Below are 23,766 nucleotides of genomic sequence, written 5' to 3'. Positions count from 1 at the left end.
CTGTAATCAAAACTGAGTATACATTTCTACTTGGATCAATGACAATTAATGTACTCTACTCATTCGTGATTTTATTATCTGAAAAGCGAGCAAAGAGGACAAATCACAGGCCTCTTACTCTGTAGTAAACCTCCCACTAGGCCTTCTCAAATAAGTAGGCCTATAGCTACAAATAAGGAGATACTGGGGATAGAGGCCTCCTCCATCATACTTTTTAAGTGCTTAATTCAAGCCAAGCATTGTCCCAGGCACTGGAACGCACTAACGAGTAAGACTTGCACTGTGGGTATTTGGAGAGAAGGGTAGCAAATTACCAAGCGGGAAACACACACACACACACAGAAATTAAGTCTTTTGCAGAAGATAAAAAAACATGTGATAAAGAATGATAGGATGGTGGTGGGAGTGGGCAGGATGCTGGGAGAGGTCAGGAAACAATAATGGGATTTGGGCAGGAGATCTAGATCTGGAAGTCACCCGAACCAAGGCACTAAGCAAAACTCAATTGGGGCTGAGATACCTGGGTGGAGTCTACAGAGTGAACACAGCAAAGGTTCCCAGGACCAAACCTTGAGACACTCAAACATAAGGAGGGGAAAAGGAACGTGGCTGGCCGAAAGATCAAGGGAGATGAACACAGAGCAGCAAACGCTCAATCTGCCAAGATGGAGGTCACCGGTGACCTTGAGAAGAACCAACTCGGGAAAAGTAAGACTGGTGAGGCAGAGAAAACAAGAGATAGAGAAATGGATGCGACTCTCCCAATTCCATCGTGTTTAATATTTTAAAGTGCCGTTTTAATGTAAATCAATTATAACTCTTCTAATTTTACCAGAGTTTTAGTATCTAATTTTACAGTCCCTATGTCCCTCCTAAAGTAGTCAGAATTGATAACAGCTCTATTTTTGCAAATGAAAACACCGAGGCACAGTGGGGCTGATTAACCTAAGAGCTTATTTTGATCTTGAGCAACAGTATTTTGATTTTCTTTTAACCCTCATGAGATACTGTATTCATCAGTTACCTTGTTTCCCAAAGAACCCCACATTAAACCCGAGAAGCTATATTCACCTAAATGTTCATGTAACCTATGACACGGTTGTCTAAGCGGTAAAATGAAGCAGTCAAGAGGCTCAAAACAATGGGAAGTCTCTGATTAATGGAGACACACAAGTTAGATTTCCACCTGTTATTGTGCACACTTTGAAACAGCACCCCCACCTCCTCGGCCCAATTGCCAACAGTGGACTATATAATGAACCAGCTGTACCATAACAGAGCCAACTGAGATGGGTTGATGATACCAAAGAAATCTCATTTTTACATTCTTTTTTCCCCTTGTGTGTCATTAGGGTGGGTAACATTTTTAATTGCATGATAACCTGAAAATGTTGGCAGGAACTTTACTTTCATAAAATTTGAGCTTTTTAATGTTACTTTGATGGTCTTTCTGATGGATTTTCTTTGCCGCAGAAGGAAAGGTTGACCCTGTGAACCAAAACACTAGGAAGCAAAGCCTGCAGCTACGCGGTAGTAAGAGGAGAGACACAAATCTTCTGCCAGTCTTTTATGATTTGACTGACCTATTCAATTATGCCTTTTCAAGGATAAACTGAAATGCAGATCTCACTGTGGCCCTCGTACAAGCCAGATTAATAGAGTAACTGAAAAAGGATGGTCGTTTTCTAATGGAAAATAGGTGTGATTTTCCCCTTTTCCAGCTGAAATGTTAAAAGCATTCATCAGAGATGCTTTTGCTCCTCAATGAAACACCATCAAACTTTTACAAAAACTCCTCAGCTGAGCTATTCTCTCACCAGGCAGAGATCTGTCAGCTCAGTGAAATTATTTAATGATTATTATGAGCATGATATGTTTGCTAACTACTTTCTTCCCTGGAACCAAAGATAAATCCTCCCACTTTGCTGAACCCTGGTAAGGAAAACAGACTACAGAATACAGCTCTGTATTTCTATTAACTTGCTGAAAAATGAGAAAAGTTCCTAATTAGATTATAGTGACTCTTCAACTAACCACCCTCACAGAATAAACTTCCTCCATAACTCACTTGGATTTCAAAACGTTTTCCAATCATATACGGCAGTATCATCCTAGGCCAGACAGCTCGGTGGCCACACTTCTACTTATTGAAGCTAGTTACAAGTGCACAGAACAAAAATGGATCTACACACAGCCTCTGCTTCTCCTCAAACTTAAAAACTAATAGAACCGTGAAGCTGATACCGGCTCTCAGTGGCCTCCCCTCCTTTTGGGGGCCCTTCCTCTCTCTCCATGGTAAGCTCCCTCTCCTACGTTTCACATCGACTGTCCTCATTTGTTCTGTCGCTGAGTCAGTGAGTATTTATTGAATATTTACCATACCAGGCACTACGCTAAGGACAGGAAGTAAAATTGTATTTCTTCACCCCTTGACTTTTTTCAATCCTAACTGTCCTCTGTACCCATGTACCTTAAGACTCCAAGATGCACACTTCACGTTTCCCATGCCCCTCCCCTCCCCCCTCCCCCGCCCGCCACATGGCAACACTATTATTAAATAAAATGCCGGTAAGCTAATTTCCTTTTCCTTGTATCCTCAAACTATTTCTAGGCTTTTTGTTCTGATATATATGTGAGCTATGGAATTATTACTGTGGCAGAGCTATGGGAGAGCACGGCCGCATCTTCAGAAAAATTTACAAGCGTTTAGATCAATAATGAAGGTGTAGGTAGAAATGATTAGGCGGTGGTCCTTAAATCCAGAGAGGCTAGCTGGTTAATTTATAATGTTTTGATGGAGAACCATGATGAATCTTAAAAACTAAATATTTAATTGTGTAGGCTACTCGCTGCAAAATGTTTCAAGTGCCTCTACTGCCTCGCCAAAAGTGGAAGTGTTCTTACGCACCCTTCAAGCAGGAAGCCCACGGTTTTAAAATAATTTTAAATAATCACCCCGTCCTCTCAACTCTTCTACTAGTTTTTATGCATAACACTACTTGGTTGTAAGCACTGACTTCCTGATATTGTTACTGATGTCCATGAACACTGATAGCTGGATCTTAAGGCTTTATCTTCTCTTTCCTTCTATTCGACCTCCGTCTCCTCCCCCTCCATCCCCTCTGATGCCTGGGATGGCTTGCACTTAGCAGGACTTCACAAATCTTTCTTGATTGATTCCATTTACCATGATTAGCATCTTTCTTGTCACAGAAGGAAACGTTATTGGATTTTTGATTTAATTAAATCTACTTACGATTTATTTTCTCAAGTATTTTCTCCTACAGATTACAACTCTTTAGTAACCACGTATGGATATCAAATATCCTGTATATCAGAGCTAGCTTGATTACAACATCCTACTTAGAGGCATCTTTCTTCCTTTTAAATAATGACAGAGCCTGCATCTGCCCTTTTCCAAATCCCAGGCACTCCTGCCACATTCCAGAAGGTATAGAAAACAGCAAGTGTAACACTGACGGCCACAGACTGGCATTCCTGTGGACTGTGACTGGACTCATGGCTGCCATGTTTAAGCACAAAGAGACGGACCTCCTGTCTTTCTGCTTTGAGTTCTCACTTGAATGGTAGCAGGTCTATAAATCCTGTGGCCATAGCAATCGTTTTAGCTGCTCGGCAGCAGATGCTGGGAAGTGATAGAGGAAACAGATCATCAAGTCTTTAAATCTCTGCTATCTTGAAAGAAACTGGTGAATGCGAACGGCAAATTCACATGTGCCACACACTTCAGATCTTCCTCCAGAAACTAACTTTTCCAGAGAAGTTCAATCACTTACCTTGAAGTTCTCCACTGCGACTGTAGAGCTCCCGTCTCTGCTCTCGCAAATAGGCACTCATACTGATGGCATGGGAGGAGGATTCGAACCTGGAATGAAGCGCAGGGTAAACAGAGAGGCAGTAACCAAACAAGCGGTGGCCACCTTTGTACCCCAAGTGTCCTACTCCAGTCTGTGTGGCACTCCCTAGCGTTCCTTGACCCAAACATACTGGCCAATCCATGACAGGGCCAAAGCCGGCCGCCACAGACCTGGATTCACGAACAACACTCCTGGCCAACGCCCCTCCACAACAGCAGTTGGGCCATTCGCTCATTCTTCATTTCAACGGGTACAACTCTTCATCTGTTGCAACTTTCTTCCGCCTCCAGACCCTTTGCCAGGGTCCCTACGCACACGAATAAGGGTATCCTGTAAGGTCATTCTCATTTTGCTGCTATGTGGTTCAAAACCTGTGAGTGACCGCCCCCGCCACAGAAATGTATCTTGCTTTTCTACACTCTCCTGGTTAGAGAACGAGTACAGAAGGCACACTAGCAATGCCGCTGGATAACTACACCAAGGAAGCAAGGCATCTGTGGTTTCTCCCTAAAAGTCCTCAAAAGCAATACCGTTTCTAAATGGTTTCTGGTCTGCCACCTACAACATAAAATATTCTCAAAAGTATCAAGGGCACCAGGATGGCTCAACTGGTTAAGCGTCCAACTTCGGCTCAGGTCATGATCTCATGGCTTGTGAGTTCGAGCCCATGTTGGGCTTTGTGCTGACGGCTCAGAGCCTGGAGCCTACTTCGGATTCTGTGTCTCCCTCTCTCTCTGCCCGTTCCCTGCTCATGCTCTGTCTCTCTCTATCTCTCAAAAATGAATAAACATTAAAACAAAACAAAACAAAAATCAGGTGACAAAGTGTGTGTTCACATCATCCCAGGAATCGTTTGTTTCAGAGGCCAGAAACATGAAGGATAGGCACAGGACACAGAACAGGTTTCTAAAGGCTAAAATAATAATTCAAGGATGAAGAAAACAAAAGAAAAAATCCCAGTCTTAAGAGAAACTTGCAGGTAAGGGGAAAAAGAAACAGGTAAATTTAGGATTAAATCAACAGTAAATCCCCTGACGTGTTAAGAAATTGCATTTCAAACCTGAGATTTTCAAAGTCAGGGGAGCAGGCTGACAGGAGAAATCCTTCTAAGAATGACTGCCTCTAAGTGGTAAACAGCAACATCACGAAAGAGCAGCAGCGATAATGGCATAGGTTTCTGGCAACAAAAAAGGAACGCCATCACTTTCTTAATTATGCCTTCTTTATCCATTCTTTGACAAGGAAGATGAATGTCAGTTGGAGGGAAACACTTGGCCTTCTTGATCCTCTCTCTGCACCCTGCCAAGAACTGAAAGGGCCCTAACAGCCAGAAGGAACGCAAAGTGTGTGGTACTTCACAAGTGCCACCTGCCAGTCAAGTGCAGGAAAGAAGCCGCCGACCTCCAAAAAGCACGCTGACGGCTATTGATCAGAAATGGCGAGGGGGGGACGAAAAATAAACTCTTGAGCAAAGAACAGAGAGGCACAGATTATACAATGAGAGAGAACTTAAACACACTTAATTAACCTTGGCTAAGGGCAATTAAAGAGAGTAATAAAGTCCTTCATGGATGCGATAAAACCAGATTACAGCTCGCCCAAACCTTAATCCTTTATGACGTGATGTATTTTTGCTACTGAGGAACCCTCTTTATGTTTGCCACCACTCACAGATTGGTATGATTTTACAGTAAAAGAGGCACTAGAGAAGATACAGCCTCACCTCTTACTGTATAGCCAAAGGCACAGAGGCCCACTGAGACGGGAGACCTGGTCTGGCATGCACAGCATATTAATGGTAGAGCCGGGTCCGGAAACAGGCAAGTCTGTAGTAACGGCCTCATTCCGTGTGGGCGATGAGTTTTTACTGCTATGCAATAACAATAAATGTTTAACAATTACTTAAGCCCATTTATTCATTTCCAATATTCTACGTTTTCCAGTACCTCAATTTCAGGATTGGCTCAACGTATAAAAATGTACGTGTGGCCTGAGATTCAAAGTTAAGGATGAGGGTTGACAGCATGAAATCTAAACACCCTGAAACCTGCTTCTGCAATACACCTAGATTTACCACAGGAAGTGGAGCTAGGAAGACGGAAAGGGAAGAGGAAGAGACAAAGAGGAGAGGAAGAAGAAGAGACAGACACAGACACAGAGACAGAGAGCGCACACATGAGCGAGCAAACAAGTGAGCAGAGGAAAGGCCTAAGCATTAAGGCAGCATCTCAGGCCGTCTTAGTTGCCTTTGCTCCCTCTGCAAACAGCTGTGTGCTCAGGAAAAGTGGTTCCTTTACAGCCCAAGACCTATCACCAGAGAGAACCCCTGAGTGGATGAAGACCATCACCGTGGTGTGCTCCCCTTTGCCAGTGACTGCTTTAGGAATGGGCGTAAGACCTGAGGAAAACTTGCAGAGAGACTTTGTCACTGGCAGAAAAGATTAATAAATGGATAATAATTATTAACAAAAAAAGATCTGAAGTGGGATAGCCACTTTGTAAGACAGTCTGGCAGTGTCTTACAAAGCTAAATAGAATCTTCCTTTATGGTCCAGTAATCATTCTCTTATGTATTTATCCAAACGAACAGAGAACTTACATCTACACAAATGCTTGCACATTTACAGCAGCTTTATTCATAATGGCCAGAAATTGGAAGCAACCAAGATGTCTTTCAAAAGCTGAATGAAAAAAAAAAAAAACGAGGTACAGGCACACAATGGAATATTATTTAGCAATACAAAGAGATGAGCTATCAAGCCACAAAAAGACATGAGGAACCTTAACTGCATATTGCTAAGTGAAAGAAGCTAGTCTAAAAAGGCTAGGGGCGCCTGGGTGGCGCAGTTGGTTAGGCGTCCGACTTCAGCCAGGTCACGATCTCGCGGTCCGTGAGTTCGAGCCCCGCGTCGGGCTCTGGGCTGATGGCTCAGAGCCTGGAGCCTGTTTCCAATTCTGTGTCTCCCTCTCTCTCTGCCCCTCCCCCATTCATGCTCTGTCTCTCTCTGTCCCAAAAATAAATAAACGTTGAAAAAAAAAATTAAAAAAAAAAAAGGCTACATACCGGATGATTCCAACTATAAGACATTCTGGAAAAGATAAACTACAGAGACAGTGATTATCAGGAGCTGAGGGGGTGGGGGAAAGAGGAAGGAATAAATAGAAAACAGAGGATGTTTAGGGCACTGAAATATTCTGTATAACGTACTGATGCATATATGACATTATGCATTTATCAAAACCCACTGAATGTGTAACACAAAGAGTGGACTCCAATATAAACAATGGACTTCAGATAATAATGAAGGATCACTATCAGTTCATCAATTGTAACAAATGCACCATACGTAAGAACACAAGATGTTAACAAAAGGAGAAATTCTGAAGAAGGGGGACATAAGGACACTCTCTGTATTGTCTGCTTGACTTTTCTGTAAACTGAAAAATGGTGTAAAAAATAGTCTACTAATTAATAAAAAATTTTGTCGCAGGAAGAATCACACCCTTTCCTTGGCATCACTCTATCCTGGAGTAGAACCTAAGGCAGGGAGATGGAAAGGGCGGGGTCGTTGGCCATTCCGCACTGTTGGATTATGGAGTCCTCTACAATCCTCCCCACTGTGTAACATAATAACCTTCCTACGGTTTAATCTCATTCTTTTGGGGTCTGGATTACCTGCGGACTAAGGCATTTTAACTAATAGTGCATCTGTCCTCTGAACAAAACTGTAAAACATCAGAAAAGAACGCATTCAACGAACAGAATGTATTTTATCCCAACGCAAGCACACTCAATCTCCTCTCCTCTGGACCACAAGATAAATGAACTGTTGAAACTTTCCATAATGATTAAGAACTCTATGAAAAAAAAAGAACTCTATGAATCTATGATATAAACAAATCTCAAAAGTGAATCAATAAAAGATACTGGAGCTTCAACTGTTCAAAAAGAATGAATTCAAAATACTTCTGGAGTCACATTATAGGCTTAGATTTACAGGTACAACTTAACTAGTTATCTCCCGACTCGTCAGAAGAATGCACAGATCTGCTAAGATTTAAATCCTGCTTTGACCAATTGCCAGTTATTGCCAGTGAATCTACTTAAATTACTTAACCTCGCTTGCCTCAAGCTTTTATGTGTAAAAAAGGATTAAAAATAAAACCCAGACCTGTAAGGCTGCAACAAGTAAATGAGATAATCCATGAAAATGGCTTAATGCTTTAGCTAGTACTTGGTGAGGATTCAGTGCCAGCCACTACTCCTGATGCCAAAATTTGATATAATCATATGTAAATTATGTTTGAGATTATTTTGAGAAATTCATCTCCCACAGTACCTGATACATAGTAAGCACTCAGTGGTAGCTGTTACTGCTGTTACTATTAATATAATAATATTAACTATGAGCTGTTACCAAATGACATAGGTACGTGGCCTGGTGGTATTAACTAACATAGTAATTAGAAAAAAAGAATTTCCGGAGTGTTCCTTTATTTAAAAATCAAATAGAATCCAATGCTACTTAGCTAAGGAGATTCTTGTAAACTTTAAGGTTACTTCTTGGCACTAGTGTTTTTTTCCCGAAAGCTGACATATTTCATTTCATACAAAATTCCCCAGAAATAGGGTTTTGTTGCCCTTCATTTTATATAAAATGCCACAGAAACAAATCACAAAAATTTTTATTAAAAGTCCTAGACAGTCCAATAACCATACTCCAAAATATCTACTTCCCCTTATAGAAAACAAATGTACACAAAATAAAAAATACATTCACTTCCCATAAATTATTTCAAATCAGCTTTAACTGGGTGAAGCAACGGCTGCCAATAAAGTAGAAAGCCATCCTACTTGGATCAAACATTTCTTGACACCTGCTATCTTACCATCAGGGAGATACTTACTTAAAAAGAGAATTTTTTGGCCTTTGAGGTTTCTTCTTGGCAAAAAAGGCTGCAAAATCTCGGCCAGTGCTGGCATAACTTAGTTGAGCTGATGGTTCAGAGGCCGTACGAGTATTTTTCATATCCAAGTACTCGGTCAACAGCATCTGTACAATCAGATAAACAGTTTAACACACACATTTATGATGTGCTACTAAGAAAAGCAATTTAAAACAATGAAAACCTAATTCTAAATCCTCATCCTTGACATTCAGAAGTAGAGTAACCTCGCTATTCATATTTCTAGTTGTAGATCTGAGGAAAGATTCATCGCAGCCAGAACATCATCTACTTGCCACCTACACCCGAAACTGAGAATAGGATGTGCTAGGCATCTGAACATAGGGGTCAAGGGGGGCGCTTTTAGTGAGGGTCTGCTACTTGCCGTGCGCTGTGCCGAGCGAGTTAATCACCATTCACAGCTTAATCCTCATCACTGCCATTTACAGCAACATCAGCAGCAATACAATAATAATTACTGAGGGCTTACACTGTGGTAGGCTAGGGGCTAATTTAGATGTATTATCTTATTTAAAGCACAACTCTGATCAAGTGAATTCTCAGATTACAGAGAAGGAAGTGAGGCCCAAGAATAGGGCTGGGGTTGCAGAAGGAACCCCGGGAGACTCGCTCTGGAGCCCTCGTCACACCCCTCACTCCACAGCACAGGGGATTAAACAACTCTAACAAACCTGCTAAGAGCTATCGTCAGCCACTGCAGGCTAAGAGGTGCTGACCCGCAAATAATTTCTAGGGCCACACTCATCTTGACGCTCCAAAGCAAGCAAACCAACAGCTTTTTAATCACTATTGCCAATGGGCAATGCTTAAAAAATCAATCCACTTTACAGCCTCATTCGGTGGGGTCTGGGCTAGAATCCGCCATCGTATTTCTAAGACAAATACAAAACTTTTTAAAGTTCCCACCGTTGTGAAAGAAAACAGCAGATCTGGACCAGAAACCATCATGGTTCCTAAGCATATCTAACCTGGGATTAAAGTACATCGACTCATTTCTGAAATCACTTGCCACATCTACAATTTTAAGGTAACCGGGCCGCCTGGGTGACTCAGTGGGTTAAGCATCTGACTTCCGCTCAGGTCATGATCTCACGGTTCGTGGGTTCAAGCCCTGAATCATTAGGCTCTGTGCTGACAGCTCAGAGCCTGGAGCCTGCTTCAGATTCCGTGTCTCCCTCTCTCTCTGTCCCCTGTCTGTCTCTCTCTCAAAAATCAGCAAACATTAAAAAAAAGAAGAAGAAGAAACATTTAAAATTTTAAGATAACCAAGTGTTACAGCAAATGTACACCAGCAATTCTACCCATGACTGAAGTAAAAGCTTTTCAGAGACTCCGGTTCCAAAAACGATTCCTTCCTGTATGGGGTATATATTCATTCATTTGCTTATTCATCCAATAAAGATTTGATGGGGTGCCTGGGTGGCTCAGTCGGTTAAGCGGCGGACTTCGGCTCAGGTCATGATCTCGCTGTCCGGGAGTTCGAGCCCCGCGTCGGGCTCTGTGCTGACAGCTCAGAGCCTGGAGCCTACTTCAGATTCTGTGTCTCCCTCTCTCTGACCCTCCCCCGTTCATGCTCTGTCTCTCTCGGTCTCAAAAATAAATAAACGTTAAAAAAAAAATTAAGAAAAAAAAAGATTTGAGGATCATATTAAATGTTATCATCGAAAAGCATTTATGAAGCACTCTGTGAACATGATGCTCTCCCAAGTTTTAAAGCTAATTATGCCTGTTATGAGCACAGACATTACTAAATAGTTATCAAATATCAGGCATTTTTAGAAAATGATCTTAACTCAATCCTGAAATCTATGAAGTTAGAGCTAATATCCATATTTTAGAGATTAAGAAACAGATTTAGAGGTATGAAGAAACTAGCCTATATGCAGGTGTGGGTGAAGGGATTAATGGGAAATCTCTGTACCTTCCCCTCCATTTTGCTGTGAACCTATACACATACCTATAAATGTGTGTGTGTGTGTGTGTATATATGTACGTGTGTGTGTATATACACATTAAATATAAGTTATATACATATCCATATATACACATACACACATACATATATATGTACACTAGAGATTTCAATGGAAAACTATAAAACACATTAACAAACTGTTCAATTTTTTTAAATATATATATTCACGAGGCTACTAGAGTATCATTCAGCATGGTGATGAAGTAGTATGTTGACAAATACTATCTCTGTGAATACATCATCCAAACTGCCCAAGAGTCAAGAAGGGTATTAAACTGGGTCTCCAGTAACGACTCAACTGAAGGACTCAATTACTTGGTAGATTTGGCACTGATGCTAATAAAGTTTGTGGAGCTGTGTGATCAAAAGAGGCTGGTAAACGAGAACAGAATTTCAAACTGACAGAACACAGAAAGACGTCTACAAAGGCACTTGTTGGTTTTAACACCAATTGGTATGATGGAAGTATGTTTCTGCCAAAGCATGAAGATACACTAGACCAGTAATCCTTCTGAGGTACTTATCGTCCTAGAATTCAATGACTGGCCTTGTACAATAAAATATTGACTGATCAGGGCCTACCTGATGAGCATCCTTAAAATTCAGGTATTTCAGGGGCGCCTGGGTGGCGCGGTCGGTTAAGCGTCCGACTTCAGCTCAGGTCACGATCTCGTGGTCCGTGAGTTCGAGCCCCGCGTCGGGCTCTGGGCTGATGGCTCAGAGCCTGGAGCCTGTTTCCGATTCTGTGTCTCCCTCTCTCTCTGCCCCTCCCCCGTTCATGCTCTGTCTCTCTCTGTCCCAAAAATAAATAAATGTTGAAAAAAATTAAAAAAAAAAAATTCAGGTACTTCAAGATCACTGTTCTTTTTCTCCACGTTAGTAAAGTCCTCTTAATTCTCACCACTCACTTTGTTAGTCTGTTCTTACACACTGGCTTCTTCCTTTCTTTTTACAAACAGGTACTATTCCTACCATCTTAATGAAAATGTTGCTTTGGTCCTCATTCTCTATAATTTCCTTTCTCTTTTGTCATTAGGTTCCAAACTTAAAAGGCAACCTTCCCACATATTTCCATTATCATGATGTAATGTAGTCCCGATTCCTCTCCACACTCCAATCCCACGGATGTGACTGCACGCTTGACATATTCACACATTTCACTGATAACATCAACCCTAAATTCTGAGACCTGAATGCTTTTCCCATAAAATCGGTAATTTCTTCTGTCTTCTTTCTGTGAGTGGTTTCTTATTCTCACCGGCCCCCAGGTTTAAAACTTCCGAACTGTCTTTAGATACATTCCCTCCCTTTGTCCCCATGCAGCAGTTAGTGCCTCAGCCCATTGGCTACTCTTCCTCAGCTCTCTCTTAGTTTGCCCCTTCCCATCCATCTGCTAGCCACCAACCTAGTTCAACTCATGCAGTTTCTCTCCTTTTCTGCCTCACATGTTTTATTCTTCCAGTCCTTCCCATACACCACGGTCAGAGCGATCTTCCTAAACAACTGTTGCCACTGTCATCTTAAGGCTAGTTATTTTGTCATCTACATTAACCTGACCTCAATATCTATTCCCAGTCATAGCTTATTCTCCTCAACACGAACCCAACACTCAATCAGCATCAACTACTTAACTCTTCCCTGAACACGCATGCGTGGGCCCTCTCGATTTTGGAATGCCTTACCTAGATTACCCTCTTTCCTCAGTATCCTGACAAACCCTGCCCAAAAACAATTCCAACGTTTTCTCTCCCACGACACCTTCCCAAGACACTCTAGGCCAGCTGTCCCCTTTTCTGAGTTCCTACAGTACCCATTTCCCACATCATTCGATAAGTATTAGTTGAAAACTGCCCTATACTATTACTTATCGTTTAAGGAAAAGACACCTGACCACCCCAATTTTTATATTTCTTTACTTCAATCGCAGAGCCGTGAAACAAACCAGAAAATGAATATATATATACAAATACAAATACATATATATGAATATGAATATACATACGAATTCATATAAATTCATATATATATATACATGTCTATATATATATATATATATATCACTGAATTCCTAAATTTTACAAAGTATGTGATAAGAAGCCTTGATGGATATGTTTTTAATACACGTATTAGAAATAGTCTCCAGGGACGCCTGGGTGGTGCAGTCGGTTAAGCGTCCGACTTCAGCCAGGTCACGATCTCGCGGTCTGTGAGTTCGAGTCCCGCGTCAGGCTCTGGGCTGATGGCTCAGAGCCTGGAGCCTGTTTCCGATTCTGTGTCTCCCTCTCTCTCTGCCCCTCCCCCGTTCATGCTCTGTCTCTCTCTGTCCCAAAAATAAATAAACGTTGAAAAAAAAAATTAAAAAAAAAAAGAAAAAAGAAATAGTCTCCAAAACGAGCCCTGTAAATGACTCCTCAGTACACAAATCTATACTACAAGTAAAATTAAAAGGGATACCTATGATTTTAATCATAGGCTTTGCCATGTTTGTTTCCTTCACTATATCTTCTTCTTTCCTAATAATGTTTACTACCAGCTAGAAAATATTACTTTAAAACAGGGTAAAGTTTTATTTTGTCACCAAATTATGAGAAGTACCTTTTAAATATCTCAAAGAACAAATAAATCTTTTTTCTAAGATGCTTGAAATTTATCTGAATTAGACTAAATCTTCTACGACCAAGTCTTGACACACACATCAGACACCTGGCATTAAAACAGAACCATGGCAGGGGCGCCTGGGTGGCTCAGTTGGTTAAGCATCCGACTTCGGCTCAGGTCATGATATCATGGTTCGTGGGTTCAAGTCCCGCATGAGGATCTGTGCTGACAGCTCGGAGCCTGGAGCCTGCTTCGGATTCTGTGTCTCCCTCTCTCTCTGCCCCTCCCCTGTTCATGCTCTGTCTCTCTCTGTCTCTCAAAAATGAATAAATGTAAAAAAAGAAAAAAAGAAAAAATTTAAGAAAAAAAAAGTAGAACCATGGCAATTCTTGGTGCTTCCTCATCACTGTGGATAATGTGCTGCATCTTCTAAATTGTACATAAATATCCTAAACCACTACCTATGAGTTCAAATTTCCATTTTTATGAAAGGAAGTAAGCTATACAGCTTGTCTTTTGCCCGGGGAAAGTCACCCAAGCCTGGAAGTCTGGGGCAAGGGGACATTACATATAATAGCAAATACATCCTGGCCACAGAAAATCTGCAGATTATCCCATGTTCTCGCTGACTCTAAATTCCTTCATCTCTCTGACACTCATTTCTTTTCTCTTTTTTAGTACAGGGAATTGCTATTTCTTATTGATCAAGCATTCAAAAAAAAAAAAAGTCAAAGTTTATAGGTGTTTTAAGTTTAACTTGAAAAGGTATTAATTTGTAAAACCAAAGACAAGAAATATAAAAACATGGCTGGAAAGCACCAGATTATCTATCTATATACTCCAGTGATATTATGATTCACCATATTTTTTGAGTACCTGGTATACTGGATGGTTCTGTGGTAGAAACAAAGAAATATGATGCTTTAAAGAACATACACAACGAGGGAGTCAGGCATCTCTTATGCTATAATATTTGATCAGCAGTTGCTAAGATGCTAGTCAGAAATCACATGATATATAAAGCAGGGCCAAGATTTTGAGATTTAGAACTTGCTTAGTATTGGTAACATCATTCTGAATGAACTCCTCATTTACCACTTAACCCTCTTTATTTAACAGATTGCTTGTGGCCGCTTATGGTCATACACCCAGAGTTTTCTAAAAATAAATGTTGAATTTACCAGCTTCCAATGAACACATCACCTGTCTTCAGCCTCCACATTAATCTAAGTAGAAACATTCAGATCCTTCTAGGTGCTTAACACGGTAAATCCCTTTCAGTAGCTTCCCAGGTTACAAAATCTTCACCTCATCTAAGAACTGTTCCCCAACTGCACAGCAGATTCTGGTAACCATGCTTGTGACCATGTTGGAACCATGCCTTCCCAGTCGAAGCCTACTCCACTGGGGGGAACAGCCAACATCCAATTGGCCCGTCAGGTTCTCTCTCCCAGGAATGTGTTAGTGAGATACAGTCTCTGGTGGTCAATACAGGCAAAGAGATGTAAATTCTTTGGGGCAACCACCTTGTACCATGAGAAATCAAAGAAAGCCAACCTGCAGAGAGAGAATAAAAGAATGAACAAGATGACCATACACAGAGAAACAGGAGACCCACAGAACAGAGATTTAAAGGTGGCAACCTAAGTTTTCCATAATTTATAGGTCTCAAATCCAGTTGCTATTCTTTGGTTCCACAATATATCCTTTTGGCCTTTAATACATTTTCCCTATGTTTTTCTTATGACAGCCTCAATGGGGTTGTTTCTTCACCAAGATACCTATGGATAAATGGATATACACTAACATGCATCTGGTGACATTTATACCACAAATCCAATTTTTTGCAGAACACTCGTATCTCATGATAACAAGAGTAGCAGTCTATATATATTTCAATCTGTTCAACTAACAAACCAATTCTCCTCACCACTAACTTTGAATGTCCAATGCTTTTACAGCAAAGCCATACTGTACTTGTCCCATGTGATGAATCTGAGAATTCGACTGCTTATGACAGGAGCAATAATATGGTGGGAAAAAAAAAATCACTTTCAGCTCCCAATATGAACCAAGACTCTACTCATCTTGAGCAATATGCTGAATGTGCCTGTATTAAATAGTATAATTTTCAATAATTTACTTTTCAGATGTAGACGTCTAGGAGTTTTTTTGTTCCGGGAACAGCAAAGTAGCTTCCATTGGACTAGCCCTTATCCTGATAATAATTATAAGAGCTCAACAGTGAGACCAAAAGAATAAGAATTTGAAGGGCGTGGAGAGGAACCAAATGAGGCATAAACTATGCTCCTTAAAAGAAGTAAAGCACAGTAGGTGAGTTCCCCTGGCTTCTTCCCAAAAAGCCCTTACTTCTAATTTCCACGGAACAAGGGTAGAACCCAAGCAGAAACTATAGTCTTAGAGGATGGAAGAGACAAGACTAGGTCCAGGGATGCCAAGACGTCCAGAATTTGAGAAGAGAAATCCAAAGAAGGGGTGGGGGCAAAATCAGTGTAATATATCCCTCAAAATATCACCTTGATTCCAGAAAATATTACAACAGACACTGAAACATTTTAAAAATTAGGACCATTTAAAATTATTAAAAACTATCAGGTTTCCCCCATGTATGTTGCTAGTGAATGGAACGTTAAAGAGGAAGAAAAACAAAGCCAAAAAAATTCTTTTTTTCAATGTAGCACTTTTTCATTTTCCCACTATATAAGGACTAAAATATTCTGCAGTAAGGAAACTAAAAGAAAAATAAACAGTCATTTTGAAAGTGGAATGGCTGCCTGCTTAATTATACTCATTATCAACAGCAATTGTGTAATTAAAACCACTATTAGCATGATCTTGTGAATAGTTGCCTTAGTGTTTAAAGGAAAACAAACCAAAAAATTCAACGAGTACACATGTATTTTCTGGTCCTGTATCAAACACCTAATCAGGAAAGCCTAGATCATGTTTAGTTCCCTGCCAACCTCCAACAGATGAGCTCCTAACAAAGAAAACCCAGTTAATAGCTTCCAGAAGAAAGTTTTCATTTTTTTAATCTAAACATATTTATTTAATACACAAAATATGCAAAGTACTGTGCTGGATATAAAAACAAGACTTAAAAATAAATCCTTCCCTCATATCAAAACAAGGGAATTTTACTATATATAAATAAAATTTTTAAGGTGTTAACATTTTTAAAGAGTTAAAAGCCAAATCAATCAATCAATCCTCCCCCTTCTCACCCCAAGTGCTTATCTAGTGACAGACACACACATGAGTGACCACAATACAAGGGAAAGTGGTAAGCATCAGGACAAAGAAATTGCCGTGAGCACTTATCAAAAGGACAAAACTACTCCTAACTGGAGCAGTGAAATAAGGTTTCAAGATCATGGCACATGTAAGACATAAATACAATATTCAAATGTGTAAAAGGCCAAAACCTAAAATGGTGGAAGGAACCCAACAAATACAGAAATGGAGCTAGGGAAATTCAGAGTATCTTTAGTGAAGAACAAATAGATCTGGTAACGTAAAAAGAAACAGTAAGAGGTAGACCTGAAAAGTTGGTAAACAGACAAACTTCTCAGGACCTTTAACACCAGGCTCAGGTATTGAAGCCACAGTAAAATGGGAAGGCAAAAACGGTTTTCAATGGGTAAGTAAAATGGTGAGACATCTAGTTTAAATTAATCTAGCAGCATATGAAATAATAGATTAGAAGGCAATGGGATTTGTGGCAAAATGAATGATTAAGGAAACAGTCGATGATTGAGGAAGTGCTTAACACATGAAGAGAAAATCTACCAAAATAGTTCAAGAGGAAAAGAAAAAGAGAGGTTAACTAAAGTAGTAGGAATGAGATTGTATAATTAGGGATACCTCTGAGAGCCAATGCAGAGGAAAAACTGAATAAAATTTAACCAGCTACTCAGCAAAGGAAAGATGAAGAGAAATAAAGAATAAACAAAGGACTGCACATCTGAGGAAATAAAAATCTATGGTTCCAGGAACAGTAACCAGGAATGCAGGAAGAGTCTGTTTCATATAGACGATAAATTTAGTTTGAAATATACTCCCTTATGAAGCACATGAATATTCATATTCGTGTGTACCCTCAAATGTATAATTGTGAAAGGGGAAATAATGGTGATGAGATCTCCATGATTTATACATTAATTAACTTGCATTAGGACTATTAAGTATATTTCTATACAGTCTCATAAGGACACTTTGAAGGACATATACCCTTGAATATCTGTAATGTGATTTTGTCCCACAGTATTTGTAAAACAGCTTTGTTGAGGTATAATATACGTACCATAAAATTCACCCATTGTAGGGTACAGTTTAATGATTTTTAAGTAAACGTATACACTGAAATCATCATCACCGTCATTTTACAACACTTCTAACATCTCAAAATTTCCCTTATGGTGTTAGCTGCAGCTTTTCCTAGAACCTTTTATCAGGTTGAAAAAGTTCCTTTCTAGTCCTTGTTGGCTAAAGGTTTTTGCTTTTTAATCATTATCGGGTGCCAAGTGCTTTCCTGTGTCTACAGAGATGATCAAGGGGTTTTGGCCCTTTATTCCATTAATAATTGTGTATTACATTGATTTTTTAAATAAACTCAACTTAATCATGGTGCATAATATAGTTTTAAGTTGAGGAATCCCATCTGCTAATATTTTGTTCTAGAATTTTGCATCTATGTTCATGAGGCATGTTGCTCTACAGTCTCCTGTGGTATCTTTCCCTTCTTATCAGGCTGATACTAATCTCACAGGATGTACTGGAAAATGTTCCTTCATATTTCTATTTTCTAAATGAGTTTGCAAAGGATTTGGTATTATTTCTTCTTTAAATGTCTGACAGAACACCATTGTGCAACCTTCTGTATCCACAGGAATTTTTTTGTTTCTTTTATCGCCCACACCCCTTCACCCATTTTCCAATCTTCCTGCCCTTTCCCCTCTGGCGAATTCCAGTTTGTTCTCTGTACTTATGGATGTTTCTGCTTTTTGTTTTTAGGAAAAAATTACTAATTTGTTTTAGGGCAATTCAGTTTTTCTCCTTGAGTCAGTTTTGGTATTTTGTGCCTTTCTAAGAATTTCTCCATTTAAGTTGTCTAGTTGGTTGGCATAAAGTTGTTTGCAATATCCCCATGTAAGCTTTTTAATTTCTTTAAGATCTGTAGTAATGTCTCTTCTTTCATTCCTGATTTTGTTCTGTTTTTTAATTTTTCTTTTTAACTGATCAATTTGAGATTTCTCAATTTTGATCTTTTAAAAGAATCTCCTTTCAGTTTCATTACATTTTTCTATTATTCTTCTGATTTTTATTTCATTGATTTTCAATTGAATATTTCCTTCCTCTGCTTGCTTTGCATTCTCTTTCTCCTTTTTTCTAGCCCTTAAGGTAGAAAGTGACAGTGCTGATTTTAGGTCTTTTTCTTTTTACCCATGGTGTATTTAGAAGTTTGCTGTTTTGGGGCGCCTGGGTGGCTCAGTCAGTTAAGCATCCGACTTCGGCTCAGGTCATGATCTCACAGTCCATGAGTTCGAGCCCCGCGTTGGGCTCTGTGCTGACAGCTCAGAGCCTGGAGCCTGCTTCAGATTCTGTGTCTCCCTCTCTCTGACCCTCCCCCATTCATGTCTATCTTTCTCTGTCTCAAAAATAAATAAACATTAAAGAAAAATTTTTTTAATAAAAAAAGAAGTTTGCTGTTTTATGTCCAAATATTTGAGAAGATTCAAATTTTCTTCCTGTTGTTTTTTTAATTCCGTTGTGGCTAGAGAACATACTTTGTGTGATTTCAACCCTTTCAAATATACAGAGGGGCACCTGGGTAGCTCAGTTGGTTGAGCATCTGACTCTTGATTTCGGATCAGGTCATGATCCCAGGGTTGTAGGACCGAGCCCCACATCGGAGACTGCTTAAGATTCTCTCTCCCTCTGCCCCTCTCCCCTGCTCACGTGCTCTAATATAAAATTAAATTTAAAAAATAAATGTACTGAGACTTATTCCATGATCTAGTACATGTCTAATATGTCACTGTGAAATAATCTCTTTTCTGATGGTGCTGGGTAGAGTGTACCATGTATGTTGGGTTCACTCAAGATGCTTAATAGTGTTGTTTCAGTCTTATGTTTTCTGTCTAGCTGTTCTATTAATTATTGAAGAAAAGTATTGAAATCTCTAACTTTCATCACTGAATTTTTGAATTCTTTCAAGTTTGTCAGTTTTTCCTCCATGTATTTTGGACCTCACAGTATTTTGATGGTTTGTTACTTTTAACTCATTTATAGAAAACAGAAGACAGGCAGATACCAGGGTAGGACACAAGCATGGTCTCAACACCCAAAGGCACATTTCTATTTCAATACATTTTCTGCCCACTTCAATTCAAATGTATTTTAAAGTTCATTCTATCTATTTCTATCACTTTCTCCCCTTCTCTCAAACTTGACCACCAAGCTCCATGATTTTCTTATATCATTACAAAGTAAAATTTCAGCTACTGGTTCAGCTTTCCACTGCACTAAGATGTTTCATGACAATATTTTAATGACCCCTCTTATCATTACACATCCTTTAGTGTCCTCAATTTCAAAAATGCAAAATGAGAGGGTCATAGAGAAATGCATAAAGTTTATGTTTGAAATCAGCTCTACAACTCACTAGCTGTACAACCTTCCTAGGTTGCTCAATCTCACTAAGCTTTATTTCCCTCATCTGTGAAATAAGGGTAACAGAATCTACTTCATAAAATTAATATGAGAATTAAAAGAAAAAACATAAAATGTCTGGCACATAACAGGCTATTATCTCTGGGGATGAGGCTCAGAAGATCTGCTGTTGTTTTTTGTGATGCATCCCAGGAACCACATAACTAAGATATTATCTCCCTATGCCTCGGAACCTGGGTTTCCTCAACTGTAAAACGGGAGTAATAATATTACCTACCCCAAGGTACTATCATCAGGATGAAATGAGTTAATGCTATCAGTCACTGAGAACACAGCCTGGAGCATACCAAACAATTTATCAGCATTATTAAATAAACAAAATTCTCTCTACATCCTCATAATCTTCCCACCGCTATCACTTTCCTCTTCCTTCCTCCTCCCCTTCTCTCTACGATAAAAACCTCATTTGCTAAGGCTGGGTTTCTGCTAATACTCGTTCTCTAAACTTTTGGAACACTTTCTTTCGCTTCAGTGAATCTGACTACCATATTGTCCAACCTAAGTATCTGAATGCTGAATATCCTACTCTTGCTCTTGTTTTCTCCTGTTTTAGTTAGTTCTACATTTCAAATTATTCCCAAGTCTCCCTCTACCATCATACTTTCTCTCAAGCTACGATACCATCACTTGCAAGAGCACCTGTCTGGTTTCCACATCCTTCTTACAACAAGAAGATGAAAACAGTACAACAGACATTAAAGGAGCGCAGAGGCACAGGGTCAAAGCCAACAGCCTGACCAAACAAACTCTTTCATCACCACCATTCTTCAAAAGGAGGGAGGGACAAAAGAAAGGTCCCCTTAGCTCCCTTCCTTGTTAATACCATTATTTTACTGATCTCCCAAGATCAAAATCTGCAGTTAGCTCTGACGCTTCTCAGTCTGGCTGTCCAAATCATGTGCCAAGCCCTATAGATGTTATAACATACATCTCACGTCCATTTCCCCTTCTAGTTATTTCCATCCCTACACCCATCCTTTTAAATCTGGTCTTCGTTATCTTTGTCATAAAGTCTTAACAGTAGTCTCCCAACTGTCATTCTGCCTCAAACGCCTCATGACGATCTATCCCACAACCTGGCACCAGATTAAGCTCACTCATGCAGAGCTCAACATAATCACTCTTATTCTCGAACCCTTCAATGGCTTCCCCCTAGCCTACAAAATAAACCCCATCTCCTCACTCTTACTCAGCACCTTCCACAGCCCAGACTGACCTCTGTAGCCTCAGTTCCCGTTAACTGTTTTTACACAGTTACTGTTTGGTTAAACCAGTGTCCTGTTCCTTACCCAAGTCCCAAGGTGTTTTGTCCTGTCTGAGTTTCTCTCTTTTCTCTTTTTTAACCCTTACTTGTTACTACCTCTTCCATCTATCAAACATGGGGGAATGAGATCAAGAAAGTGAATTTAAGTATAACTTGACTGATTTTACTTTATGAATTTTTAACTGGACTGATTTTAACAGACTTCATGTGTTCCATGCAGATGTTACTAATCAGAGCCCACAAGCCCAGAGGAGGTGTCAACCCCAGGAATAAGGAAGTAGAGGCAGATAAACACCTTTGAAGCTTTATCTTCTCATGGAGGTGTCATCTCCATCCTCCTCTTTCAGAGTTCTTTTCGCAGTGGTCTCTTAATGTCACTTATCCTTAGTCTTAGGATGACAGCCAGCTGTCTCTATCTTCACATTAGATGTAAATGTGTAACACATGCTGGTGAGCAGGGCAGACCTTTCTTATCTGCTTTTCTACCTGGAGGTCAATATTCCAGCAGTCAACTGACATCCAAACTGAGACTATCAGACAACCAGTGGGCTTATCTCCAAAAGATACTGGCTGTTTTTCCGGTTTTCATATACTTAACATACTCATTTCAGATCAACACTATGTGTGTGGGGAAATCTATGTGAAAATAGAAACGCTTCTGATGATCTAGCTCATGTTTTACCGCTACATGTGCACGTATGTACATGGATACAGATATTTGTTCTTATTGACACATATGCAGATTTATATATGCTGAGAAAATAAACGTAAGTGGGCATGCTGTGTGGACCTGTCATCGATCTTTGCCTTCTGAGAGGTTACCATCTATCTTAATTGCTAATTAGAATGTCCCATTCTCATTAAAACCCATATAGCTATTTGTATTATTCAAGGGTTTTATCTTATAGCTATTTGCTTTCTCTCCTGCCTCTCAGCTCAGGCCATCCCTTTTCTTGGTATCTCTGGTAACATCCAGCAGAGTGTCTTAAACAAAGTAGGTGCTCTCTAGTAGGTCACCTCAATTCAAAGTAAGATGCTCTAAAGGGCAGCTCCATATTGATGTTTTACACTCACAGATGAGCTCCTTGGAGTAGAACTACAACACCCAAGGTGAAACTTCAGGCTTTCTGAGGTACATTAATTTACTCACATCACAGGAATACCATTTATGAAATTTCTGCTCCACTGAGATAAGTGCTACCCTAATGACCTGAAAGAGTTAATGCATCTTGGAAAAGACCCAAATTGCTCTCTGGAGACAGTTTATTCAATTAAGTGGCTCCAACCCAGAATTTTCAATTAGCAGTTCAGTTACTAAAGCCTCCTTCATATTGGTTCTCTGTAATCTGTGAACGGTGACACGCCTATAAAAAAATGTTTGTTTATCATTCATTCAAAATAGACTCTTCAGGAATAACAAGTGCAGATTCAGATTCCATTAACATTTACCTTGTACCTACTGAGTGCCAGAAACTGTGTGAAGTACCTTCTCATTAGTATTTGAGGATAATATTCTGAAGATGGGACGGATAATGGCGTCTGGAGGCACTGAGTGTATAACGCACGAGGATACAAAGACCAAAAAAAAAAAAAAAAAAAAAAAAAATGGCTCCTTCTTTAAGGAGTTCACAAAGATCTCCACTGAATTCATCTAAGGCTTTTCAGAATCTGGTTTCAGGCTACCGAATCACATCTTATGCTCTTCTTATGAATTATGTATATGGTAAATTCAGTAAGGTACTCACTGTTGTGAATACGTGCATATTATCCTTACCTAGAATGATCTTCCCAAATGCCTAAATCCTAGCCTTCCTTCAAGGACCAGTTCAGCTCCTACAAACAGACAAAATCTTCTCTGACCAACGTATCTTAAGTTCCTACAGGAACTTAAATTCCTACAGGATCCACAGATGGTTACCTGGACTCGGTAATTAATCATATACTGCTGTTTATTTAACTTTTCCTGTATTTATCTCTTAAACTCCCAATGTGACCTGATGAGAAGGCACTCTAATATTTCCCTGTATTACCATAATTCACGTCACACTGAAACACCTTAACTAAAGTCCTTTAAAACCAAAGGAACAACTTGATATCACTCATTTCTAGACTCTGTCAACTCCTGCATCTACAAGAATGATTTTTCTATAACTAAGCAAAATTCTTCTATCTGAAGGTGATGAAATACATATACATCCCGGAGGCAAGATACTAACCTGATGAAATATACCTGTCAACAGCCTGGTTAAACAATAAATAATCCTACTTTATCGGTTTTGTTTCCAAGGAAAAAAAAATTCCACATCTATAACAAAATCTGTGATTATTAT

The 23,766-nt window shown here is 39.6% G+C and overlaps 1 protein-coding gene across 4 annotated transcripts in view; it reads right to left on the bottom strand.

The window, feature by feature from the left end:
- The window catches only part of EXOC4 (exocyst complex component 4), a 766,053-nt gene that overhangs the window by 555,149 nt on the left and 187,138 nt on the right, over positions 1-23,766 (bottom strand). For all 4 annotated transcript variants that reach the window (XM_045495680.1, XM_045495681.1, XM_045495683.1 and 1 more), the window contains exons 8-9: positions 8,787-8,932; positions 3,798-3,886 (exon numbers count right to left, since the gene is read on the bottom strand). In XM_045495680.1, coding sequence (XP_045351636.1) covers positions 3,798-3,886; positions 8,787-8,932 — 235 coding nt within the window. The remainder of the gene's footprint in view (positions 1-3,797; positions 3,887-8,786; positions 8,933-23,766) is intronic.

Source organism: Leopardus geoffroyi, chromosome A2 (assembly GCF_018350155.1).
Source record: "Leopardus geoffroyi isolate Oge1 chromosome A2, O.geoffroyi_Oge1_pat1.0, whole genome shotgun sequence".
NCBI lineage: Eukaryota > Metazoa > Chordata > Mammalia > Carnivora > Felidae > Leopardus > Leopardus geoffroyi.
The sequence above is the reverse complement of the archived record's forward strand: the minus strand, read 5'-3'. Positions and strand labels throughout refer to the sequence as shown.